General features: G+C 37.8%; 1 protein-coding gene across 6 annotated transcripts in view; it reads left to right on the plus strand.

Annotated features, from left to right (window-relative positions):
* The window catches only part of HEATR5B (HEAT repeat containing 5B), a 106,104-nt gene that overhangs the window by 9,851 nt on the left and 71,487 nt on the right, over nt 1-24,766 (plus strand). For all 6 annotated transcript variants that reach the window (XM_015112109.3, XM_015112105.3, XM_015112106.3 and 3 more), the window contains exons 6-17: nt 1,527-1,698; nt 3,685-3,842; nt 5,103-5,352; nt 8,406-8,561; nt 9,659-9,909; nt 12,610-12,721; nt 13,900-14,052; nt 15,931-16,030; nt 16,432-16,541; nt 17,840-18,003; nt 18,700-18,875; nt 21,817-21,922. In XM_015112109.3, coding sequence (XP_014967595.2) covers nt 1,527-1,698; nt 3,685-3,842; nt 5,103-5,352; nt 8,406-8,561; nt 9,659-9,909; nt 12,610-12,721; nt 13,900-14,052; nt 15,931-16,030; nt 16,432-16,541; nt 17,840-18,003; nt 18,700-18,875; nt 21,817-21,922 — 1,908 coding nt within the window. The remainder of the gene's footprint in view (nt 1-1,526; nt 1,699-3,684; nt 3,843-5,102; nt 5,353-8,405; nt 8,562-9,658; nt 9,910-12,609; nt 12,722-13,899; nt 14,053-15,930; nt 16,031-16,431; nt 16,542-17,839; nt 18,004-18,699; nt 18,876-21,816; nt 21,923-24,766) is intronic.

Here is a 24,766-nt window from a genome sequence, read left to right on the forward strand (position 1 = left end):
CTAGGTTTGTCAGTGTCTACAAAAAGACCATGCTGGGATTTTGATTCAGGTTGCATTGAATTTGGAGAGAATTGCCATCCTAACAATATTAAGTCTTCCACCCTATGAAAGTACGTGATATATCTCTCCATTTATTTTGGTCTTTAATTTCTCTTAGCAACATCTTGTAATGTTAAATGTACAGATCTTGACAGAATACAAATAAGCCTGGGAAAATATGAATAAAATCATGAATTATATCAATGTCAACATCTAGGCTGGCGTGGTGGCTCACACCTGTAATCCCAGCACTTTGGGAGGCCAAGACGGAAGGATCACCTGAGGTCAGGAGTTTGAGACCAACCTGGCCAACATGGCAAAACCCCATCTCTACTAAAAATACAAAAATTAGCCAGGCGTGGTGACATGTGCCTGTCAAATCATTTTTCAGCATCTATTGAGATAATGATTTGATTTTTCTTTTTTAGTTTGCTAATGTGTTGAATAACATTGATTAGTTTTAGAATTTTAACCAATATTGCATTCTTAAGATAAACCTCACTTGGTCATGATATATTATCCTTATATATTATTTTATTAATGTTGCTAGAAGTTTGTTTAGAAATGTATATCTGTGTTCATATGGGATATGGATATGTAGTTTCTTTTTCATGTAGTGTCTTTGTTAGGTTTCAGCGTCAGGGTGATATTGGCATTATAGGATTAGTTGGAAAGTTCCCTTCAATATTCTGGAAGAGTTTGTATAGAATTGGTATTATTTCTTACCTGAACATTTTGTTGAATTCACTGGTGTAGCCATCTCCTAGAGTTTTTTTTTGAGGGAAAGATTTTGAAGTACAGAATCAAATTTTAACATAGATACTGGGCTATTCAGGTTATCTGTTTCTTCTTGAGAAAATTGTCTATTTCCTCTAAGTTGTCAACTTTATTGGCATAAAGTTGTTCACATATTCTAACTTTTTAAAACATGTTGAATCTGTAGTGATTTGACCTCTCTCATTTCTAATTTTGGAAATTTGTATTTTTACTGTTTTGTTTTTCCTCATCAGCCTGACTAGAGATTTATCAAATTTATTACTCTTCTTAAAGAAGCAGCTTTGGTTTCATTTCTATTATTTTTCAGTTTCCTAGTCATTAATTTCCTTTATTATTTCCTTTTTCGGCTTACTTTGTGTTGAATTTGCTCTCTTTCATCTAGTTTTTTAAGGGTGAAGCTGAGGTTATTGATTTGAGACCGTTCTTCTTTTCTAATGTGGTAGTTTAGTGTTACATGTTTCTTCCTAACTGGAAACTCTCTCAAAGCAGTAGGCTGGGACAATTGTAGGGTTCATCTTGTTTTTTCCTCATCTCTTAAGGATACCTTAAAATGCTTCATTGCCTGAGGTCCAGTGTCTTGAAAACTTGTTTCATTTATTTTGTCGAGTGTTTTGGTTATCTCAAGAGAGGCGGTGAGTCTGGTTCTTGCTCTTCCATATCTGGAAGCAGATGTTGTAGGATGTTATTTACTTTTTTGTTTTTAATTCCAGTGTCTACTAGAACTACAGAATGAAGCTGTATTTATGTGGACTGCTGAACTAGAAAATATAGCCACTCTCTGCTTTAAGGCTTTGGAAAACTCAAATTATGGGGTACGAGTGGCAGTGTCTAAACTTTTAGGAACAGTCATGGCCACAGCTTTAATGCCAAAACAGGCAACAGGTATTGTGTTTGCCCTTGATTTAGACCATAACAAACCTAATTAGTTATTACATATAGACAGGTCACTGTAATGGATTTAAATTTTTAAGTATCTTTGTCTACTTTTTCATAAAATGAAAGAACCTGGCTGGGCGCGGTGGCTCACAGCTGTAATCCCAGCACTTTTGGGAGGCCAAGACGGTTGGATCACGAGGTCAGGAGTTCAACACTAGCCTGGCCAAGATGCTGAAACCCCGTCTCTACTAAAAATACAAAAATTGGCCAGGCGCAGTGGCTCACGCCTGTAATCCCTGCACTTTGGGAGGCCGAGGCAGGTGGATCACAAGGTCAGGAGATCGAGACCATCCTGGCTAACTCGTGAAACCCCATCTCTACTAAAAATACAAAAAATTAGCTGGGCGTGGTGGCGGGCGCCTGTAGTCACAGCTACTTGGGAGGCTGAGGCAGGAAAATGGCATGAACCCGGGAAGCGGAGCTTGCAGTGAGCCGAGATCGTGCCACTGCACTCCAGCCTGGGCAACAGAGCCAGACTCCATCTCAAAAAAAAAAAAAATTAGCCGGGCATGGTGGTACGCACCTGTAATCCCAGCTACTCAGGAGGCTGAGGCAGGAGAATCCCATGAACCTGGGCAGCAGAGGTTGCAGTGAGCCGAGATCGCACCACTGCACTCCAGCCTGGGTGACAGAGCCAGACTCCATCTCAAAAAATTAAAAAAAAAAAAAACCCAAATGGCATTTTCCTTGATATAGTCACATTTTTTGTGATGATAATGTACAGGATATCTAGAAATTATGCTGGACATACAAGCATATAAGATTTATGAAATGATTTTGGATAATGTATAAAGTACTGGAATCTGGCACTTTATTTGCTATTTATTTTCAGTCTCTGATGAGTAGATCCCCGTTTGTACCACAGTATTAATTTTTAATTTTTCCTGATTATCATTATAAACAGAATCAGAGGCAGCATTGAGTTTTCAAATTACTCTTGCTTTGCTTCACAGTTCCGTAGAGATATCTCAGGGGTGCCTGTGAGCAGATGCTGAGTGAACCTTGCCCCGGTCTTGTCCTCACCTCTACCCCACCTCTGTATCATAGAAACAGAACCAGATGTTTTAGGTTCAAGTCCTGTCTCTTGTATTTATTAACTGTGAAACCCTATTTCACTTCTCTGAGCTTTGATTTCTTCATCTTTAATGATAATTATTTCAGTAGATTATGATGATGATGTAATGTTTTGAAGTGCTGACTACGTGCTGGGCACTGAATTACGTGTATTACAAAATTTATTCCTCCTAAAAGCCCTGTGAATTATATGTACTGTTGTTATTACTGTTTTATAGATGAGGAAATAGAGACTTAGAGAGATTCTGTAACTAATTTTCTAAAAACTGTTCTGTGTCGGAAATGAAATTCATGTCCCGGGCAGCCAAATACCAAAGCTTGCATTCTTAGCCATGAGCTTTATACCTCCTCTACAGAATTTTTGTGAGGATTGCATTTGCTACTGTATGTGGAAGGACTTCATAAAATATGAAACTCTATACCAGGGATGCTGATTCAGTTGCATTCCCAGTAACATTTTAATCTATTGGTAACTGCTGTATAGAAAGCAGTGTGATGAGAAAAGTTTTTTGTGTCCACCTCAGGTGGGAATGAGAACTGAGATCAGTTAGTAGTATCTGCTGTGGGTACACTTTGTCCTTATTGTGTTACACACAGTATTGTCATTATTATTAGACTGTTTTGCATAGATTTATTGAATTGCTTTTATTTCTAGCTCTTTCCATTTTTCTGAGCATTTGTTGCTTTGGAATTGAATTCAGGTTTACAAGTACATTGAAAGTTTTAAGAAAAAAATTATAAGGATACTAAACCATTTCCCCGTTGTAGTAACATATCCTTAAAAATAATTACTTGAATTATTAAGCTAGAGTGCCGCAGAAATATATTTGCTCATACTTTTATTTTTCTTCCTGAAAGTAATGCGTCAGAATGTGAAGCGAGCAACATTTGATGAAGTCTTAGAGCTCATGGCCACAGGATTTCTGCGTGGTGGGTCAGGTTTCTTAAAGAGCGGTGGAGAAATGTTAAAAGTTGGAGGGTCCGTTAATCGTGAAGTGAGAGTTGGAGTTACACAGGTTTGTAACACATATGTGTAAAATAATTTTGGCTGGGTGTGGTGGCTCATGCCTGTAATCCCAGCACTTTGGGAGGCTAAGGTGGGCGATAGCCTGAGGTCAGGAGTTTGAGACCAGCTTGACTAATATGATGAAACCCTGTCTCTACTAAAAATACCAAAAAATTAGCCAGGCATGGTGGCGCACACCTGTAGTCCCAGCTTCTCACGGGGCTGAGGTAGGAGGATCACATCAGCCAGGGAAGTGGAGGTTGCAGTGAGCCAAGATCATGCCACTGCACTCTAGCCTGGGTGACAGAGGGAGACTCCATCTCAAAAACAAAAAAAAAAGATTTTGTTCATATCACTTATGAAACTTCATGGAAGACTGTTATGAAGTAACAGCTCACAGAGAGATTTTTAATATTGTCTGGTTTCTTTCGAAATATTTCTTTTACCAAATAAATGAGTTACATTCAAATTCCAAATTACATGCTTATATGGAAATTGAGTAGATATTTAATGATACATAAATAAACCTATGTCTACTATATTTGTGTAAATATCTTTAAAGTTCCTATGTTTTGCTTAACAGAAAATCAGATATAAAATAACTCAGTTTTCATTGAAACTATATTCAGGTAGCTTGAGCATTTAGATTTTAATATTCTCCAACAACCCTGTACCTAAAAATATTGGTTAATGCTTTGATTGGATTTTCTGTCAGTGTTTAGTCACCAATGTAATTATAAGATTATATCTGACTTGGAATTATAATTTCAAATAGCAACACCAGATACGAGGTTATGGTTAATGATCTAATAATACTTAACACCTAATAAGATGAAATGGTGAAAATAGTCAAAATCGTGACTGTACCTTGATCCCGGAACAAGTATAAAATATTAGTAAACAATGTTTTAACTTACAGAGAAAGTCGTAAGTAAGATTTTATAGCTCTTTAGGATGTTAAGGTTTTCTTGTTTCTGTAACCTGTTACCTTCCCGATCACTGGGGTAAATTCAGCTTCCCTTCCCTCTCACTGCTGTCCCTTTGTGTTCTTAAGTTGTTATCTTAAGAACTGTTTTTTAGTCAAAGATACTTCACTAATAATTCCTATTCCGGAAGTAGTAAAAAGATCTCAAGTTTAAATTTTCTCTGTTTTAGTCTCAAATATAATTTATTCTGCATGCTGTTATCATTTATTTTTGTAGTTGCTTTATCTTTGATTTCTGTTCAGTGATGTAAGTATATCTGAAGTTGTCCCTTCCTCTATTTACAGGCGTACGTTGTTTTTGTGACAACGTTGGGTGGTCAGTGGTTGGAGCGCAGCTTTGCCACGTTCCTGTCCCATGTACTTGATCTGGTTTCCCATCCTCGGGCAACACAAACACATGTGGAGGCTGTGTATTCAAGACGATGTGTTTCCTTTATCCTAAGAGCTACTGTGGGCAGTTTGCTAGGTGAAAAAGCCCAGATTGCAGCTGCCAAAGAAATCTGCCAAGCTATTGGAAAACAAATGAAAGCCGTAGGTAAGAATTGGTATCATTGTGTGTGTTGATTACCTTAGTCATTTAGTTCTTTATTATTATTCTTAATAAATATCGATAGGACTGATTAGTTTATCTTTCTGTGTGTTTTCATGCTTATTTTTATTGACTACTCTTATTTGATATTAAAATCATAATTACAGTGAAATAGAGTTTTTAAAGATTTGGGTGGCATGTTGGTAAGATTGTGTTTTCTGTTTTATTTCTAGCACCTTTGCTGGTTTTATAACTTTCCTGGCATGCAGCAGCACATTGGTTGCTGTCTTCAAAGAATAATATATTGTGATCTTTCTGCTTTTAGAGCCTGTTGTTTTATAAACATATATTTTTATTGTTTCTTTTCCTCCCCTCATAGGCTTAATATGAAAACTTAGAGAGGAACAATTACAGATGGTTATTAGCCCCCATAAGATGCACTGTGAAACCTCAGTTATACATAATTACAAGAATTCTTTTCTAAAAAGTATCAATTTTATAAATTTTTCAATTTAACAAATAGTTACTGAGTGAGATTTGCAGAGCAGTAATTCGGGGTTTCAATAATGAATGAGATAAAGTTTCTGCCTTCATGGAACTTTTAATCCAGTTATAAGCTAAATATAAAAGCAAGGGCTGGGCGCGGTGGCTCAAGCCTGTAATCCCAGCACTTTGGGAGGCCGAGACGGGCGGATCACGAGGTCAGGAGATCGAGACCATCCTGGCTGACACGGTGAAACCCCGTCTCTACTAAAAAATACAAAAAACGAGCCAGGCGCAGTGGCGGGCGCCTGTAGTCCCAGCTACTCGGGAGGCTGAGGCAGGAGAATGGCATGAACCCGGGAGGTGGAGCTTGCAGTGAGCTGAGACCCGGCCACTGCACTCCAGCCTGGGCGGCAGAGCGAGACTCCGTCTCAAAAAAAAATAAAAAATAAAAAAATAAAAGCAAGGCAAAATATAAATTCTAAAAGACAGTTTAGTTTTTTCACTATTAGAAGTATATACTAACTTTAATAAGGCAAATTATATTGCCTAATAGAGGTCTTTTGGAATAAGGATTTAATGAATAAATATCATCAATAATTTATTTTTCAGATATGTATTAAATGTTTTATAAAATTAGTGGAAAAAACACATAAATAGTTGCAGTTTTTGTTGTTGATAATGGCTTACTTAGTAAACTAGTTTTATTTTTTATTTTATATTATTTTATTTGAGACAGAGTGTAGCTCTGCTGCCCAGGCTGGAGTGCAGTTGTGCGATCTCAGCTCACTACAACCTCCACCTCCTGGGTTCAAATTATTCTCCTGCCTCACCCTCCTGAGTAGCTGTGATTACAGGCATGTGCCACCACATACCCTGCTAATTTTTGTATTTTTAGTAGAAACAGGGTTTCACCACATTGGCCAGGCTGGTCTTGAACTCCTGACCTCAAGTGATACACCTGCCTTGGCCTCCCAGAGTGCTGGGAGTACAGGTATGAGCCACCATGCCCAGCCAGTAAACTAGTTTTAAATGTATAGAGCTAACTGAAAATTATGAATTGTGAATTAAAGAGTGTTTAATGAGATATCATTCCTTAGATATGCTAAAATAGTCATCTATCTTAGATTCACAACTTAAAGAATAATTTGCACGTTGATTCACTGAGGAAATGTTTAGTGCACAAAATAGTGGGAGTAAAATAGCAAGCCAGATGCATACAGCACCTGTCCACAGGGAGCTTAAACTTAGCAGTCAAAAGCTAGAGTTTATGCTTTTCCAAGTCCAGAAATACCTAAAAACAAAAGAGTTATTTGGCCAGGCATGGTGGCTCATGCCTGTAATCCCAGCACTTTGGGAGGCCAAGATGGGTCAATCACTTGAGGCCAGGAGTTCTTCGAGAACAGCCTGCCCAACATGGTGAAACCCTGTCTCTACTAAAAAATACAAAAATTAGTTGGGCATGGTAGTATACACCTATAGTCCCAGCTGCTCAGGAGGCTGAGGTGGGAGGATTGCTTGAACCCAGGAGGCAGAGGTTGTAGTCAGCTGAGATGGCACCACTACACTCCAGCTTGGGCAACAGAGCAAGGCTCTGTCTCAAAAAAAAAAAAAAAAATTTAATTACAGTCCTCAATTTATTAATCTGTTATATCCTATTATTCTGTATTAAGTATTTTATAGTCTGTTAAGTCATAATGATGCAAAAAAGAAACTTTTACTATCATTTAAAGGTTCTTAATGTTAAGGTCATAAATTCGTTATTTGATTTTTTTTTTTAAGTCCTGAAAGCAGAATTAAATACAATGATACGTACTGGGGATTTGTGGGCCAGAATGTATTCTCAATTAGTAATTTGGCAAGGGATCTTTAATTGTCTCTTGTCAAACACATTTCAATTCTAGGGGAAGCTAAAAGGTTGGGGTAGCGGGCAGCAAGGCTAATGGAACTTTCAGAAGCATTCCAGTAAGAAGTTCTTAAGTCATTTTCCTTATAGATCCATTTTCTGGTCAGTAATTTGACAGATACCTCCAATATATTGGAACACTTAAAGTAGCAATGGTAATAAAGTAATAATAGCTGCTAACATTTATTGAATGTGTATTACGGGCAGCATTGTGTTAAATTCTTTATATGCACTGACTTTTTAATCATCACAGTACCATTTGAAATAGGCGTGTAAGCCCGTTAACAGATAAGGAAATTGGGACAGAAAAGTTGAATATCTTGCCCAACGTCACATAACTAATAAAACTAGTGGAATTGGGATTTGAACCCGAGTCTTGTTTCTGCAGTATCTGTGCTTTTATACAAACTGGATTGCTGCCGCTCACTAAAATTAGGTTGTATTCCTGGAAGCAAAGGTATATCTCAGTGTATATTTTAGCATTATTATAAAGCCATTAAACAGTGTTTTTAAGTCACTTCAGTGTTTAGTTCTACAAGTTTTCCACTGAGAAATAACTGCATAGTTTTTAACACTGAGACATCAACTGGTATGGCTAAAATCATAAATTGTGTAGACCAAAAAAACCATTCAGTTCTCCTATGTCAAAGACATGATTTTGTGTTTCCAGAAGCAGTAGTGAATGACACAAGTGGAGAAAACAAATCTGGTGCAGCAGACATTGCAGCAAGCCAGCATGTGATGGTCTGTGCCCTCCAGGAACTCGGGAGCCTGGTGCAGAGCTTGAATGCCACCGCATCCCCTCTTATTCAAGAAGCATCTATAGGTTTGACATTCAGTTACTTCCTAGCATGTTTCTTTCACTTTTTTCAGTCATAAGTGTGATTGATATTTAATTCCTGATTAGTTGCTTATTATCATCATCAGCACTTCAGATCATCAGGTTTTACTTAAATTAAGATTCATTGTGATAGGCTGGGCGCGGTGGCTCATGCCTGTAATCCTAGCACTTTGGGAGGCCCTGGTGGGCGGATCACTTGAGATCAGGAGTTCGAGACCATCCTGGTCAACGTGGTGAAGGTCTGTCTCTACTAAAAATACAGAAATTAGCCAGGTGTGGTGACATGTGCCTGTAATCTTCTTGGGAGGCTGAGGCAGGAGAATTGCTTGAGCCCAGGAGGCATAGGTTGCAGTGAGCCAAGATCATGCCACTGCACTCCAGCCTGGGGGACAGAGCGAGTCTCAAAAAAAAAAAGATTCCTTGTAAAGAATATTGAATTAAATGGTTAAATAAAGTTTTGGAACAGAAATCAAAAGCAATCGTGGTAGATTTTAAATAAAAATTGACGGCCGGGCACGGTGGCTCACGCCTGTAATCCCAGCACTTTGGGAGGCCGAGGCGGGCGGATCACAAGGTCAGGAGATCAAGACCACGGTGAAACCCCGTCTCTACTAAAAATACAAAAAATTAGCCGGGCGCGGTTGTGGGCGCCTGTAGTCCCAGTTACTCGGGAGGCTGAGGCAGGAGAATGGCGTGAACCCGGGAGGCGGAGCTTGCAGTGAGCCGAGATCTCGCCACTGCACTCCAGCCTGGGTGACAGAGCCAGACTCCGTCTCAAAAAAAATAAATAAATAAAAATAAAAAAAATAAAAAATAAAAATAAAAATTGACTAAAATTTGTTGAAGACTTCTATTAAATTTTACATCAACATTGGATATAATTGTACTATGTTCTTCATAGAAAACGTTCTTTTGAAGTACTCTACTATTTATGAATAATATATGTAGTTTTAGGCAAAGTTATGGATCTATATGGGTGAAATGGTGATTGTGATTTCAGTTATTGTTTTTTAGGTAGTCTTTGAGTTTCTGAAATAATTTGGCTTCACTAAAGAGTAATATTTTGAGTATTTCTTTTTTAGGGCTTTTGGAGATTGTGACTTCAGTGCTTCTTCATCCAAGCATGGCTGCCCGACTTGCTGCTGCGTGGTGTTTGCGCTGTGTGGCTGTGGCATTACCTTTCCAGCTGACACCATTTCTAGACAGGTGTGCAGAGCGGCTCAACAACTTGAAGACCTCACCAGAAGCTGTTAGTGGATATAGTTTTGCAATGGCTGCTTTGTTAGGTGGAGTACATCAGTGTCCTTTGGGCATTCCTCATGCCAAAGGAAAGGTATGACGGAGATCCTAGATATGTGAATGTTGTCACATGGGCTTTGGTCTTCATAGGAATGCTGCTGTGTTTGATGTTGAATGGGATGGTCAAATAACAGTTTTACTATGTTAATGTAAAACATAGTGTTCTTACTATAGGGTTAGCAGACCCTAATTATAATTTGGTATTTAATTCTGATGTAAGGATAATAGATTTTGTCTAAGTATAGTAACATGTTATAATTTATTTTAGAGGGAAAGAATAAAAAACAGCCTAGGCAACATAGTGAGACCCCTTCATTATAAAAAATTAAAATTAAAGTTAGCCAAGCTTCATGGTCCTAGCTGCTGGGGAGGATGGGTTGGAAGGATCACTTGAGCCCAGGAGTTTGAGGTTACAGTGAGCTATGAACATGCCACTGTCCTCCAGCCTGGATGACAGACCGAGACCTACACTGTCTCTAAAAAAAAAAAAACCCAACCTTATACTAATATAGTAATTATTTGAAAGTCAGAGCTTTTCTTTCAGCTTTTAGAAATAAAAGTTCACATTGCTGTATATTCAAAGATGTTAGGAGAATATGCTATTGTCATATTTAGCATTTTGATAATGTTTAATAAAAACTGAGTCGTTTTAATAAATCATGGCTGGACATGGTGGCTCATGCCTGTAATCCCAGCACTTTGAGAGGCTGAGGCAGGTGGATCATTTGAGGTCAGGAGTTTGACACCAGCCTGGCTGACATGGTGAAACCTTGTCTCTACTAAAAATACAGAAAAATTAGCCAGGCATTGTGGCCCATGCCTGTAATCCCAGCTACTTGGGAGGCTGAGGCAAGAGAATCGCTTGAACCCAGTAGGCGGAGGTTGCAGTGAGCTGAGATTGCGCTACTGCACTCCAGCCTGAGTGACAGAGTAAGACTCCGTCTCAAAAAATAAAATAAAAATATGAGTAGCTTTTTTTTCTGCTTTCTTTCTATTTATATTACTATCATGGTTTTCTTCTCAGTAATCTTAAGTGTTTATATAAATATTATGTGAAACTTTACATAGGCCGATTGGGGCTAGAGTTTTAAATTTTTATTTTTTTTCTGAGACATTAAGCCCAGGTCCATTCATAGGAGTTGCATAGCTACCAATGAAATCCAGACTTCGCTCTCACTTTGTCAAACAGTTGCTTCCTCATTCTTCCCATTTTCCTTAGACTTTCTGTCTTCCCCACACCTCGCATCTTCCTCACACCACTTTCATATTTTACATTTGCCCAGAGATCCTTAGGGACTACCCAGTACTCAGAGAGTAAAATATAATCTCCTTTGTCTGATAAACTGCTGTCTTATAATTTGACTTCATTCTGTCTGTTCATTCTAATTTCCTGTTGCTCTGATTAGACTAGTTATCTTGCTTCCTTCTCTGGCCTTTTTCAACTTAGAAGCCTTTGCTTTGCTAACCCCGTAGAGTTTCATCTCCCCGCTTATTCAGCTGTACCAAATTTAAGTCTATACTAATTCCGTGTGGATATTAATACAGCAAAGCACTCAGAACAGGTCTAGCCCATGTGGCCACTAAATAAATGCTATCATTATTGGCACTATTATTCCACATTCAAAGATTTGTTGAACTCCTATTATGCATCTCCCATTGAGCTAACCTTGCCTGGGCGTGGTGGCTCAGACCTGTAACCCAATGCCTAGGGAGGCTGAGGCTGGAGGATCACTTTAGGTCAGAAGTTTGAGACCAACCTGGGAAACATAGCAAGACCCTCTCATACAAAAAAATAAAAAATGAAATTTTTAAAATTAGCCAAATATGTTGGCATACACTTGTAGTCCTAGCTACTCAGGAGGCTGAGGTAGGAGGATCCCTTGAGCCCAGGAATTCCACGTTACACCGAGCTATGATTGTGCCACTGCACCCCAGCCTGGGTGACAGAGTGAGACCCTGTCTCTAAAAACCAAACAAATAAATAAGCTAATCTTTTGGAGCTTACCGTCTTAGAAGACACAGGAAAAATGAGAAGTGGATTTGTCGCATGATGAAATGACAAAAGTAGTAGCACAGATGCTATGTTAACTTATTTTATCCTTGCAAGGCTGAGATAGGCATTCCTATTATTTCTGTTTTTACCAGTGATGGAACTAAGTTGTTCTAGATGAGAATGCGAGTAAATGGCAGAGATGGCATTTGCCCTGGAGCTTGTCCTTAACTACTACACTGTTCTGGGTCTCTTCAGAGTCATCATTTCAGTCAAGACTGACCAGGTCTTGATGTCTTCAAAACATGCTAATAACGTGAAAGGAGAAAGTCTTCTTTTGTGTGTGTGTGGTTTTTTTTTTTTGTTTTGGAGACGGAGTCTCACTCTGTCACCCAGGCTGGAGTGTAGTAGTGCGATCTCAGCTCACTGCAACCTCTGCCTCCCCAGTTCCAGCAATTCTCCTGCCTCATCCTCCCGCAGAGCTTGGACTACAGGTGCCCGCCACCATGCCCAGCTAATTTTTTTGTTTTAGTAGAGACAGGGTTTCACCGTGTTGCCCAGGCTGGTTTTGAACTCCTGAGCTCAGGCAATCCGCCTGCCTCAGCCTCCCAAAGTGCTAGGATTACAGTCATGAGCCACCGCGCCTGGCCAACAACTTCTTTTAAGTAAAGTATGCTAGTTATCTGTGTCGTTATTTAATTTAACTTCTTTGAATTAAAATCCAATTCTAAACTTTTCTTGCAGATGGTAGTTAGTATTGCTGAAGATCTTTTACGAACTGCTGCCCAAAATAGCAGGCTATCTTTACAGCGCACCCAAGCTGGCTGGCTTTTACTTGGAGCACTTATGACTTTAGGTATAATTATATTTGAGTAGGATTTTGTCACACTATAACCGTCAGTAGCCTGTAAAGTAAATTTAATTTAAAAGTATTAAACTTCACATTCTAGATTTTCATTGAAGTTGTAAAAATGGTAAAGATGTTTTCCTCGTCATTTGCTAGTAGATTTCTCTTTTTGGTAATTATTGCTTAAGTACATTTAGTGAGAAAGTTGTTAGCAAAGTTTCACCTTTACCATCAGAATAACCTTTGTCTACCTGATGAGTTTAGTGTTTAAAAGAGGTGAAAATATGAGGAAAAATGCCATCCCCTAAGTGAAAACCAGCAATGTGATTTTAGTAGAGTGGTAAAGTCACATTTAATTGGTGTTGGTATTTTCTGGGGTAACGCTTAATGTGTTTCACTCTTAAGTAGTATGACAAATCGGCAATACAGGTAAAATTTAACTTGTACATAGTACAAAAATACCTGTTATTGTGATGGCCTATGTTCACATTTTAGTTCATATGTTTAGCTGCTGCTGTAAAAAGTGTGTGTATATGTGTACTACAAAGTTATGATACAGATCTAAGCATCTGTCTATTGGAAATTATAGTTTGACCACCTTTTCTTTTCTGAAGAAAATAAAAAGTTGCAACTCATTTCCAGGAGTTTATGTTAAGTGTTATGTTAAATGAGTTATTTAGCAATGTAAATATAGATTCCTAGGTCTGAATATATTGCTTCTCCATGAAACTAAATTGGCCATGTAAATTACCCCCAAAACTGAGGAATATGTATATGTATGTGTGTGGGAGTGGGTGTATCTGTTTATATACATATATATATATATGAAAAAGACCTCATAGAATGTGTCCCAGATATATTTTATTGATAATATGCAATCCACCATTCTCAATATAGTTGGGTAATCCTTTAAAAATTGCTTTTTGTGTATTTTATGTTTGGATTCTGAAAGTATTGATAGTTTAAGGTGAACTTTGTTATGCTTTGATCTATATTTTAATCAGTGAATGAAGTTTGAAAATAATGTAATTTTAGAGATAAAAATAGCGTGAAATGACAAATACTGTTAAATATCAGTATTTTACTCTATTTTCGTCTCTAAAGTTACATAAAGTTTGTGTTGGGCTCATTTTCCCTGACACCTGTTTGTCAGGTTTGTTACATTATATTTTCATTTTCTTGGTTAGGACCATCTGTCGTTCGTTACCATCTGCCCAAGATGTTGTTATTGTGGCGAAATGTTTTCCCACGTTCCTTAAAGGAATTGGAAGCTGAGAAGGCCCGAGGCGATTCTTTTACCTGGCAGGTAACTTTGGAAGGTCGTGCTGGAGCCCTATGTGGTAAGAACTGAAAGGATTGTACTTTCACAATATTAGGATATTACTAAAATATTTGTAAAGTAAAAGAAACTAGGTAATGATAAATTCATAGGCTTTTAGATTTAAAAAGAAGCTTTATAAATGATCCACTTCAGTTTGCTAATTTTGTAATAAAAATGAAACCGAGACTCTGAAAAAGTGTTTAGACCTGGTGGTTAGACAGGAACTAGAACCCAGTCCTTTGATTCCCACTTGTTGCTATCTTACCTGTCAAAGAAGCACTGAGTCACCATGTGGGGGGAAAAAAAAAACCCCAATAGCTATTTTAAAGAAAAAGAGGCCGGGCGTGGTGGCTCAAGCCTGTAATCCCAGCACTTTGGGAGGCCGAGACGGGCGGATCACGAGGTCAGGAGATCGAGACCATCCTGGCTAACATGGTGAAACCCTGTCTCTACTAAAAAATACAAAAAACTAGCCGGGCGAGGTGGCAGGCGTCTGTAGTCCCAGCTACTCGGGAGGCTGAGGCAGGAGAATGGCGTAAACCCGGGAGGCGGAGCTTGCAGTGAGCTGAGATCCGGCCACTGCACTCCAGCCTGGGCGACAGAGCGAGACTCTGTCTCAAAAAAAAAAAAGAAAAGAAAAAGAAAAAGAAACTCAGAATTACCAAAGTGATTGCATTTGCAGTTAGTCTTTTCATAATGGAGAAACAGCTGTTTTTTTACATCCTTATCAAATCTCCAAACCTTAATATGTTGTTCAGATGTCAACATCACAAAAATTACAGATACAGTTGTTTTTGTCTGGGAGTTACAGGAAACACTCAGGTTTTGTTTCATTTGAGAACTAGAATGACATTGGATTTCCTAGTTCTTTTTTAGTTTATCTCAGGGTGAAAAGTACTTCTTTTCCCAAACTGGGAGAGAGATACACGTTTAACCACAAGGGCAGCCAGGCTAGGGGGCACCTTTACTCACACATCTAGGAGGTGTTTTAGTCTTGGCTCTATTGCTAAAGGGCCAATAAAAATATTCTTTTCTCACTGGACCATTTTTGTTTGTATACGTATATATTTACATAAATATATGTAAAAATTCAAAATGCGAAAATATATGTAGTGGCTGGGTGTGGTGGCTCACGCCTGTAATCCCAGCACTTTGAGAGGCCGAGGCAGGTGGATCACTCTCAGGAGTTCTAGACCAGCCTGACCAATATGGTGAAACCCCATCTCTACTAAAGATGCAAAAATTAGCCAGGTGTGGTGGTGGCCACCTGTAGTCCCAGCTACTCGGGAGACTGAGACAGGAGAATTGCTTGAACCTGGGACATGGAGGTTGCAGTAACATGGAGGTTGTAGTGAGCCGAGATCCCGCCACTGCACTCCAGCCTGGGTGAGAGTGCGACTCCGTCTCAAAAAATATATATATATATGTGTGTATGTATATACACACACACATACACACACACATACATATCTGTAAAAATTGCAAAAATATATGTAATATATGTAAAAATTCATGGAAATTTTAAGGCACTGTTTATACACATATACATTTATGTGTATATGTATATACACATAAATGTATATGTGTATAAACAGTGCCTTAAAATTTCTTTCTTTGTAGTCATCTGAGTTCCTATGGGATTATAGTCCTCTGATTTCTACCCACAGAAATCTCTCCAACCAGTACCTTCTCTTCCTCCATTTTTCTGTCCACCTTTTTTCTAGCCTTTTCCATGATTTTTCTTTGTAGTTGTTGCAAGTTTTTCTTTTGGTTCGACGTGGTTTCAGAACCTTGTATGTTGTAATAATTAAATATTATAACTGCCTTTATATTTATACAATTTTGTAAATTCATGTTCACAAAAGCTACTACAAATCTGTCCTTTTAAACATTTTAGCCATGAGGAGCTTTGTTGCACATTGTCCTGAGCTCCTAACCGAAGATGTGATTCGAAAATTGATGACCCCTATTGAATGTGCCATGACCATGATGTCACAGTAAGTAAGCAATTAGGACAAGTTCACATCCTATTTTATATATTAAATATATAACAAATTATATATATATAATATATAACACATTATAATATATAATCAAATATATATTAAATATATATATTATAGTTCTCAGCCATATTTTGTGCTTTCTTCTAGAATCATCTAGGAAACATATACAACTTTATTTTTATAATATAACTTTACAAATTACAGCAATGGTATGGACTGAAATACAGTTGTATCTTAAAGTGTTTTTGTTACAGTGAAGATCACAACATAAGCTAAAATGAAAATGTTTACTTATCAGTGTACTTTGGCAGTACACTGATACATTGCTAAAAAAATGTATAAGTAATACTTATTCTGGTAAGCCAATACCAACTATGTTTTTGATATTTTAGCATTCCATCTGTAATTAAAGCCCATGGAGCTCATCTGAAAGCCAGTGCTGCAATGGTCCGTTTAAGACTTTATGATATCTTGGCTTTGTTACCTCCAAAAACGTATGAAGGTAAATTAAACATTTGTGGTATCTGATAAAAATTTTTCTTTACAGTTCTTCACTCTGTTATAGAGTCTGACCAAGGCTCTCCCGTGGACTTACTTTGCAAAGGAAGGTCACCGTTTTATTTTTCTTCATGTAGAGTAACTAACGCTTGTTGACTGCTTACTGTGTTCTGGGTCTCGTTTTTAGCCCTTTGCATGTATTAGCTTCTTTGACTCTATTGCAACTTATGAGGCCATTAGTCCTGTTTTATAGATGAAGAATCTCAGATTGAGAGACTTAAAGAAACTTAACTTACCCAAGACTTACAGGTAGTTAAGTGGCAGAGCTTGGATTCATATCTAGCTGGTTTATCTTCAAAGTATGCACTTTTTTTTTTTTGAGACGGAGTCTCGCTCTGTCGCCCAGGCTGGAGTGCAGTGGCTGGATCTTAGCTCACTGCAAGCTCCGCCTCCCGGGTTTACACCATTCTCCTGCCTCAGCCTCCCGAGTAGCTGGGACTACAGGCACCCGCCACCTCGCCCGGCTAGTTTTTTGTATTTTTTTAGTAGAGACGGGGTTTCACCGTGTTAGCCAGGATGGTCTCGATCTCCTGACCTCGTGATCCGCCCGTCTCGGCCTCCCAAAGTGCTGGGATTACAGGCTTGAGCCACCGCCCCCGGCCCAAAGTATGCACTTTTAATGCTTCGTATATATTGTAATATAGCCAATATGCTTCCTATATATTGTAATATAGCCAATAATTCAAGGATCTGGAGGGAGAAATCAAATATTATATAAAGTATTAATAGTAAATAAACCATTGATTTCTTTCTGGTATCATCATGCCCAGGAATTTTGGTGTGCTGTGGTTCATTGTTTATACATTACTGGGCAATAAATAGTAAATAATCATATTATATTTAATATATTTAAAATAAAGTATCTTTTTTGTGTGTATGTTTGAGACAGGGTCTTGCTGTGTTGCAGAGGTTTGTCTCAATCTCTTAGGCTCAAGCAATCCTCCCGCCTCAGCCTGCTGAGTAGCTGGGACTACAAGCATGCTATGGCACGTGCCTCTCTTTCCTCTATTTGAGTTTTTTGGTTATTTTAAATAATTTGGGCAAAAAGACACAATACAGTATATGAAAGGAAGTACCATTATTGTATATTAAAACCAGCATTTAAATATAGATTTTTTTAAGAAGAGAACAAATACCTAATTATTTTATTCCTGTTGAACATGTTGCAGCTCTTTGTGGGCAATGATTATAATTTTCACAAAAATTATTCTTTTTAATCTGATCTGAAGTTCTGTTTTTTAGGATCTTTTAATGCACTTCTTAGAGAACTGGTAGCGGAATTCACTTTGACTGACAACTCAGCCAACACAACTACTTCCCTCCTCAGATCCCTCTGCCATTATGATGATAGTGTTCTTCTTGGTTCTTGGCTTCAGGAAACTGATCATAAATCAATTGAGGACCAGGTAATAAGCCATACAGGGAAATGAAATACTTAATCTGAAACAATGGTCCTATTACACATTGTCACTTAAAAAGAAAATAGTGTATAGAAAGGTTTAATCCCCATTTAGTGTTCTTAGACACTTAAAGATGGCATCCTGGTGGTAGTGAAAAAAGTTAAACAGGAAGAGTTAGAATTTGGCAAATTGTCTTTATTTAATATTCTTTGTATTTAGATACCTTGTGGTGGCTGTGATAAAGATCAGTTTTAATTGGCTTTTTGGTTTTTGGTATTTTGTTTTGTTTTAGTTTTGTTTTGGGACAGGTTGGAAAGGAATAAGTTAGTAGGTTGAAGATTTAGAACTTTTGCCCACTGAATATATTATTTCTTATGTACTTTTTAAAAAGAGTGATTAAAGCCCCATTTAAAATAACTGTTTGTGGGATTAAGTTCTTGCTTATATTGTTCACGCAATAAGGTGGGTAGTGTAAACATGTTTTCAAATGAATAAAGCTTTTCTTAAAATTGTAGAAAATGTTACTGATGATTTTTTAATGACCAAATTAACGTTTTGGTCTGTTTTCAAATGTTCGGATCCAATCATTCTTTTTTTGTTGCCTTTTCTCCTTTTTCCTCTGCTGTAATCCTCATTCCTAATGTTTAATAAGTAGATTTCCTAAAGTAGATTTTGAAGAATTTTTATTTCACTCTTTTGCAGCTCCAGCCAAACAGTGCATCAGGAAGTGGGGCTCTGGAACATGATCCTTCCTCCATTTATTTACGGATCCCTGCTGGAGAAGCAGTACCTGGTCCCCTCCCTCTCGGAGTCTCAGTCATTGATGCCTCTGTGGCCCTTTTTGGTGTAGTGTTTCCTCATGTTTCTTATAAACACCGGTTAGTATAAAGTCAGTCAGGTAATTTTTGTTAAATATTATATTAAATAAAGAGTAGATTTTCTCATCCCAGTTAACTCTGCAGTAAAGTGAGTTATTATAATACTTAAACAGTACTCTTACAGATTTACTAACATAAGTGACACATACATGATGAAAAAAATTGCACGCAAATTCCATATAATTTGAGACTGTATGTAAGATTTGACCCTGTGAACTAGCATCTGATATCCGTTGCATTGTGGACTGTGTATTCCTTAACAAAATTTCCACTATATATGCTAGAAATGACAACTATTGGCCAAAAAAATGCATTATAATAGTTCGTTTGATAGTTCATAAGTAGGTCTTGACTATACCTTTAATTAAGGATGTCAATTTGCTAAGTCTGTTGACTTTGTTGTTGAAGAAGTAAATGGGTGAAAATTCCACTCCCTAATAGCATTTGTGAGATGATTCAAGTCTAGAACTTGGAAACTAACATAATTGGTTCTTTTTGTAATAGAAGCATTTTGGTTTGCTATATTCTATATCCACAGACACTATTCCTAGCTTTAGTAGGCAGTTTGCATATTGTGATTTTCCCAAAAGGAAAACAGAAATGAATTAATACAAGACCATCACAGATAACTTAAAAGCTTTACAAAATTAAAATGTGTTAGAAATATTGTTGGGTATGGTGTAGTGGCTTATGTCTGCAATCCCAGCACTTTGGGAGGCTAAGGCAAGAGAATTGCTTGAGGCCAGGAGTTTGAGACCAGCCTGGGAAACATAGTGAGACACTCATCTCTACAAAAATTACAAAATAAAAAATGTTTTTAATATGTAGGTTACTTGATTAATTGCTTTTTAATTTGAGGAGAAAAAATATATCTTTAAATATGTAGGTTACTTGATTAATTTCTTTTTCATTTGAGGAGAAAAAAGTTTAAATATGAAACTTTACCCTACCCAAATATCTTTAAGAACATCTGGTTGCCACATAAATGTTAAATGATGTTAAAGGTGGAAGAATCTTATAAAGCATCTATTTTAACATTTTGGTTTTAAATCTTAAGGAACTCCATATCTAAGAGTTTTTGGTTTACCCAAGGTTATACAACTAGCTATGAAAGTTATAGCTGAAATCCAGGATTATCTTAATTCTATATGATTGCTTTTATAGAATAAGATGAAGTATAAATAAATAAATTCTATTAAAAATATAAACATAATAAATAACGTAAATATCCAACAGTAGGATAAGTGAATAAATAATAGAAAGTCCATTTGTGTAGAGACAATGTTTTGATAGAAGATGCTCATGATACAATGTAAATTAAAAAGGTAAAAAGCTAGAAGTGATCCTACTTTGGTTTTTAACCAGCAGGCTGTGCAGCTTAATGTATTTACTGCTGTTCTTAGTGCACTAAAGGTACTTACTTACTTTTAAAAGTTTTTTAAAGCACATCAAAATGTGCATGTATACACTTACATCTGAATCTATATCTTCATGTGAGTTTTGAAGAATGCTTTGACCTGAGACCTGTGGACTATTGTAAATTGAGCTTTAAATCCATAATTACAGCGACCTCAGGGAGATTTTATTACCAACTTTAGGTCATAATTGTCTTAGTACTAAATCCAACTTCCTTGGATTCTTTTGTTTCACATCATTTCTTTTTAGAAGAATACTCTCTCACTCTCTTTTTATCAAAATCTTCTGAAATGGGCAGCTCCCACCTGTAATCCCAGCACTTCAGGAGGCCAAGGTGGGCAGATCACCTGAGGTCAGAAGTTCGAGACCAGTCTGGCCAACATGGTGAAATCCTGTCTCTACTAAAAATACAAAATTAGCTGGATGTAGAGGCAAACACCTGTAGTCCCAGCTACTCAGGAGGCTGAGGCAGGAGAATCATTTGAGCCCAGGAGGCAGAGGTTGCAGGGAGGCAAGATTATACCATTGCACTCCAGCCTGGGCAACAGGAGGGAAACTCAGTCTCAAAAAAAAAACAAAAAAAAAGACTGGGCGTGGTGGCTCACACCCAGCACTTTGGGAGGCCGAGGTGCTCAGGGCGGATCACCTGAGGTCAGGAGTTCGAGACCAGCCTGAGCAACGTGGAGAAACCCGGTCTCTACTAAAAATACAAAATTAGCCAGACGTGGTGGCACATGCCTGTAATCCCAGCTGCTCAGGAGGCTGAGGCAGGAGAATTGCTTGAACCTGGGAGGTGGAGATTGTGGTGAACCAAGATCGTGCCATTGCACTCCAGCCTGGGCAATAAGAGCGAAACTTCATCTCAAAAGAAAAAGAGAGAAAAATCATCTAAGATGGCCATGGATTTTTTTTTTTTTATAAACCGATTCTTTTTTTGTGTTAATGCAAAGAACAATTCACTTCTGGTTTTTTACATTTTAAAAAGTTAGCCAAAGCTTAATCTTTTTTGAACTTTCTTGAAAGCTTTGGAGGCTAGGACATGAGGTACTATTCTCTCTAAGAGTATTTTTAAAAAAGGAAAAAGAATTATACTACATTAAAAATTTTCTAACTTAAAAATCTTCCACAGAGATACATAATTAATGATTGTTATCTGTACAAGAAACCTTGAGCATCTACTAGATGCCAGGCGCTTTGTTGGACACTGCTGTTAATGTCCAACATTATGGACATTATGACCTTATTTTTGTTGGACACTGCTGTTAATGTCCAACATAATAATTATGACCTTATTTTGTTAATTGAAACTTAATATCTAGTCTTTTGTCTTGTTCCATTTAATAACCGCATGTCTGTATAATAATTTGGGAGAAGGAGATCTGATTTGGACTAGCTGTGGGAATGAAATAGAAAAGAGCGTGGGGAATTATTTGCTAAACAATTAACTTGTACTCTTCTAATCGGTTTTTTGAGCCATATTGGAATAAAATTTGTCACTAATGTGATTTTTTTCTTATTGTTATAGATTACAAATGTTGGATCACTTTGCCGAATGTGTTAAACAAGCTAAAGGTGTCCGCCAGCAGGCTGTGCAGCTTAACATATTTACTGCTGTTCTTAGTGCACTAAAGGTATTTGCTTTTAAAACGTACTATTCTGAAATATGATTTTAATTAATGCATTTAATAAGCCAGACATAGCAAGATTATTGTAATGTTTATATGTGTATCACTTGGTAACTATGCCTTTTTATTAGCTTAATTAAATTACTTGAAACTTTATGTTAAGGCTCAGTGTAGTTAAATAAGCGTTTTATATTATAATGTTGTTAAAGTTTATGTTTCAATTTGAACTTTAGATTTTACAAGTGCCAATAAATTCTTTCAGAATTTTCGAAGATGTTTGACGAATGAAATCTGATATTCTGCTGAAGGTTAACTAAATAGAACTGAAGCTTGATTTGTGGTTTAGGCCATAAATCATGTGAGGCAGTGTTATATAGTTGAAAGAATGTTGCATTTAGAGATTGTGTTCTAGTTAAGCTGCTGTAGGTGTCTAGAGTAATTTCCTTAACCTTTTTTAACTTTTTTTGAATTGTAGTTTCTACAGGTATGAAGTAGAATACAGTAGTCCCTTCCTTATCCACAGTTTTGCTTTCTGCAGTTTCAGTTACCTATGATCAACTGTGGTTTGAAAATACTTTAAATGGAAAATTCCAGAAATAATTTGTAAGTTTTCAATTGTGCAGCATTCTGAGCAGCATGATAAAATCTTGTACTGTCCTGCTCCATCTTGCCCTGTCCTGCCCAGGACGAAAATCATCTCATTGTCCAGTGATTCCACACTTTCTGCCCTACCTGTCTGCTAGTCACTTAGTCACCATCTGTCTCAGTTATCTGATGGGATGCTGTGGTATGACAGCACGTGTGTTCAGGTACCCCTTATTTTACTTCATACTGGCCCCAAAGTGCAAAAGTAGTGATTCTGGCAATTTGGATATGCCAAGGGGAAGCTGTAAAGTGCTTTCTTTAAGTGAAAAAGAGAAAATTCTCAAGAAGGAAAGAAATAATATCATGTGCCAAAATTGCTGAGATCTACAGGAAGGACAAGTCTTCTGTCTGAAATTGTGAAGAAGGAAAGAGGAATTTGTGTTAGTTTTGCTGTCCCATCGCAATTACAAAAATTATGGCCACTGTGTGTGATAAGTGCCTAGTTAAAATGGAAAAGGCATTAAGTTTGTGAATAGAAGACGTGAACAGAAACAAGTTCCCATTGACAGCAATCAGGTTCCTAATCCCATGGTTCAGACGTCCAAGGTGGGCCTTGGAATGTGTCCCAGAGGGGACCACTGTTACAAATATTTTGCCTATCTCATGGAGTTCATGCATCATACTAGGCACTCTATCATAACATATTTGAATACTTTTTATATTATTTAGCGCTAAGCTAAATTGTTTTAAAGTAAAATGGTAGCAAATATGTGTTTGCATGAGCATGTCTTAAGTCAGGCTTAAGACATGCTCATTAATCAATGCCTATATATATCCCTTTTTAAGTCATGTTTTGTAAACATCAGGGGAATAGGATATATATAGGCATTGATTATAGAAATAAAGGTTTGGGGCCGGGCACGGTGGTAATCCCAGCACTTTGGGAGGCCAAGGCTGGGGTATCACCTGAGGTCAAGAGTTTGAGACCAACCTGGCCAACATGGTGAAACCCCATCTCTACTAAAAATACAAAAATTAGCTGGGCGTGGTGTCAAGCGCCTGTAATCCCAGCTACCAGGGAGGCTGAGGCAGGAGAATCACTTAAACCTGGGAGGTGGAGGTTGCAATGAGCCGAGATCATGCCATTGCACTCCAGCCTGGGGGACAGAGCAAGACTCTGTCTCAGAAAAAAAAAAAAAAAAAAATACAGGTTTGTATCGTTTATATAACCATTAGTATATACTCCATGAAGAGACCATCAACTAATTTGGACCTGTGAGTTTTTTAAAAAAGGAATGGGGTGGTCATGGTCTCCTTCAGTGATTGGGAGAATGGTGAACCAACTGTAATATTGCTGGACCAATTACACTTTTCTTCATAGATATGCTAATACCTCTGTTGTAGTTAACATTTTCCCCATGCAATGTGACATAGATTTTTGGTCTCAAATAAGTAAACTAAGTTCCAGGACGATAAGTACGGCGAGAACAGAGAGAGTGACATTTAATATGATGAACAAACTACTTCAACATTCAGTTACTGATTATTTTTACCTTCTTTTTTTTTTTTTTTTGAGATGGAGTTTCACCCTGTTGCCAGGCATGATCTCGGCTCACTATAACCTCCGCCTCCTGGGTTCAAGCGATTCTCCTGCCTCAGCCTCCCGAGTAGCTGGGATTACAGGCACACGCCATCATGCCCAGCTAATTTTTGTATTTTTAGCGGAGACGGGGTTTCACCATTTTGGCCAGTATGGTCTCAATCTCCTGACCTCATGATCCTCCCCCCTCAGCTTCCCAAAGTGCTGGGATTACAGGTGTGAGCCACTGTACCTGGTCACCTCATTTGTTTTTTATTTTATTTTTTTTGTTTTGTTTTGTTTTTTTGGAGACGGAGTTTCGCTCTGTCACCAGGCTGGAGTGCAGTGGTGTGATGTTGGCTCACTGCAGTCTCATCTCCGCCTCCTGGGTTCAGGCGATTCTCCTGCCTCAGTCTCCTGAGTAGCTGGGATTACAGGCACATGCAGCCACACCCAGCTAATTTTTTTTGTATTTTTAGAAGAGACGGGGTTTCACCATGTTGGCCAGGATGGTCTTGATCTCCTGACCTCATAATCTCCCCACCTTTGCCTCCCAAAGTGCTGGGATTACAGGTGTGAGCAACCGCGCCCGGCCTCATTTTGTTTTTAGATATATGTTGATGATACTGTTTAAGTCATATAATTGTCTTCTGTGAAATTTTTATATAAACTATTCAAAGATTCAT

The sequence above is a fragment of the Macaca mulatta genome, chromosome 13 (assembly GCF_049350105.2).
Source record: "Macaca mulatta isolate MMU2019108-1 chromosome 13, T2T-MMU8v2.0, whole genome shotgun sequence".
Classification (NCBI taxonomy): Eukaryota; Metazoa; Chordata; class Mammalia; order Primates; family Cercopithecidae; genus Macaca; species Macaca mulatta.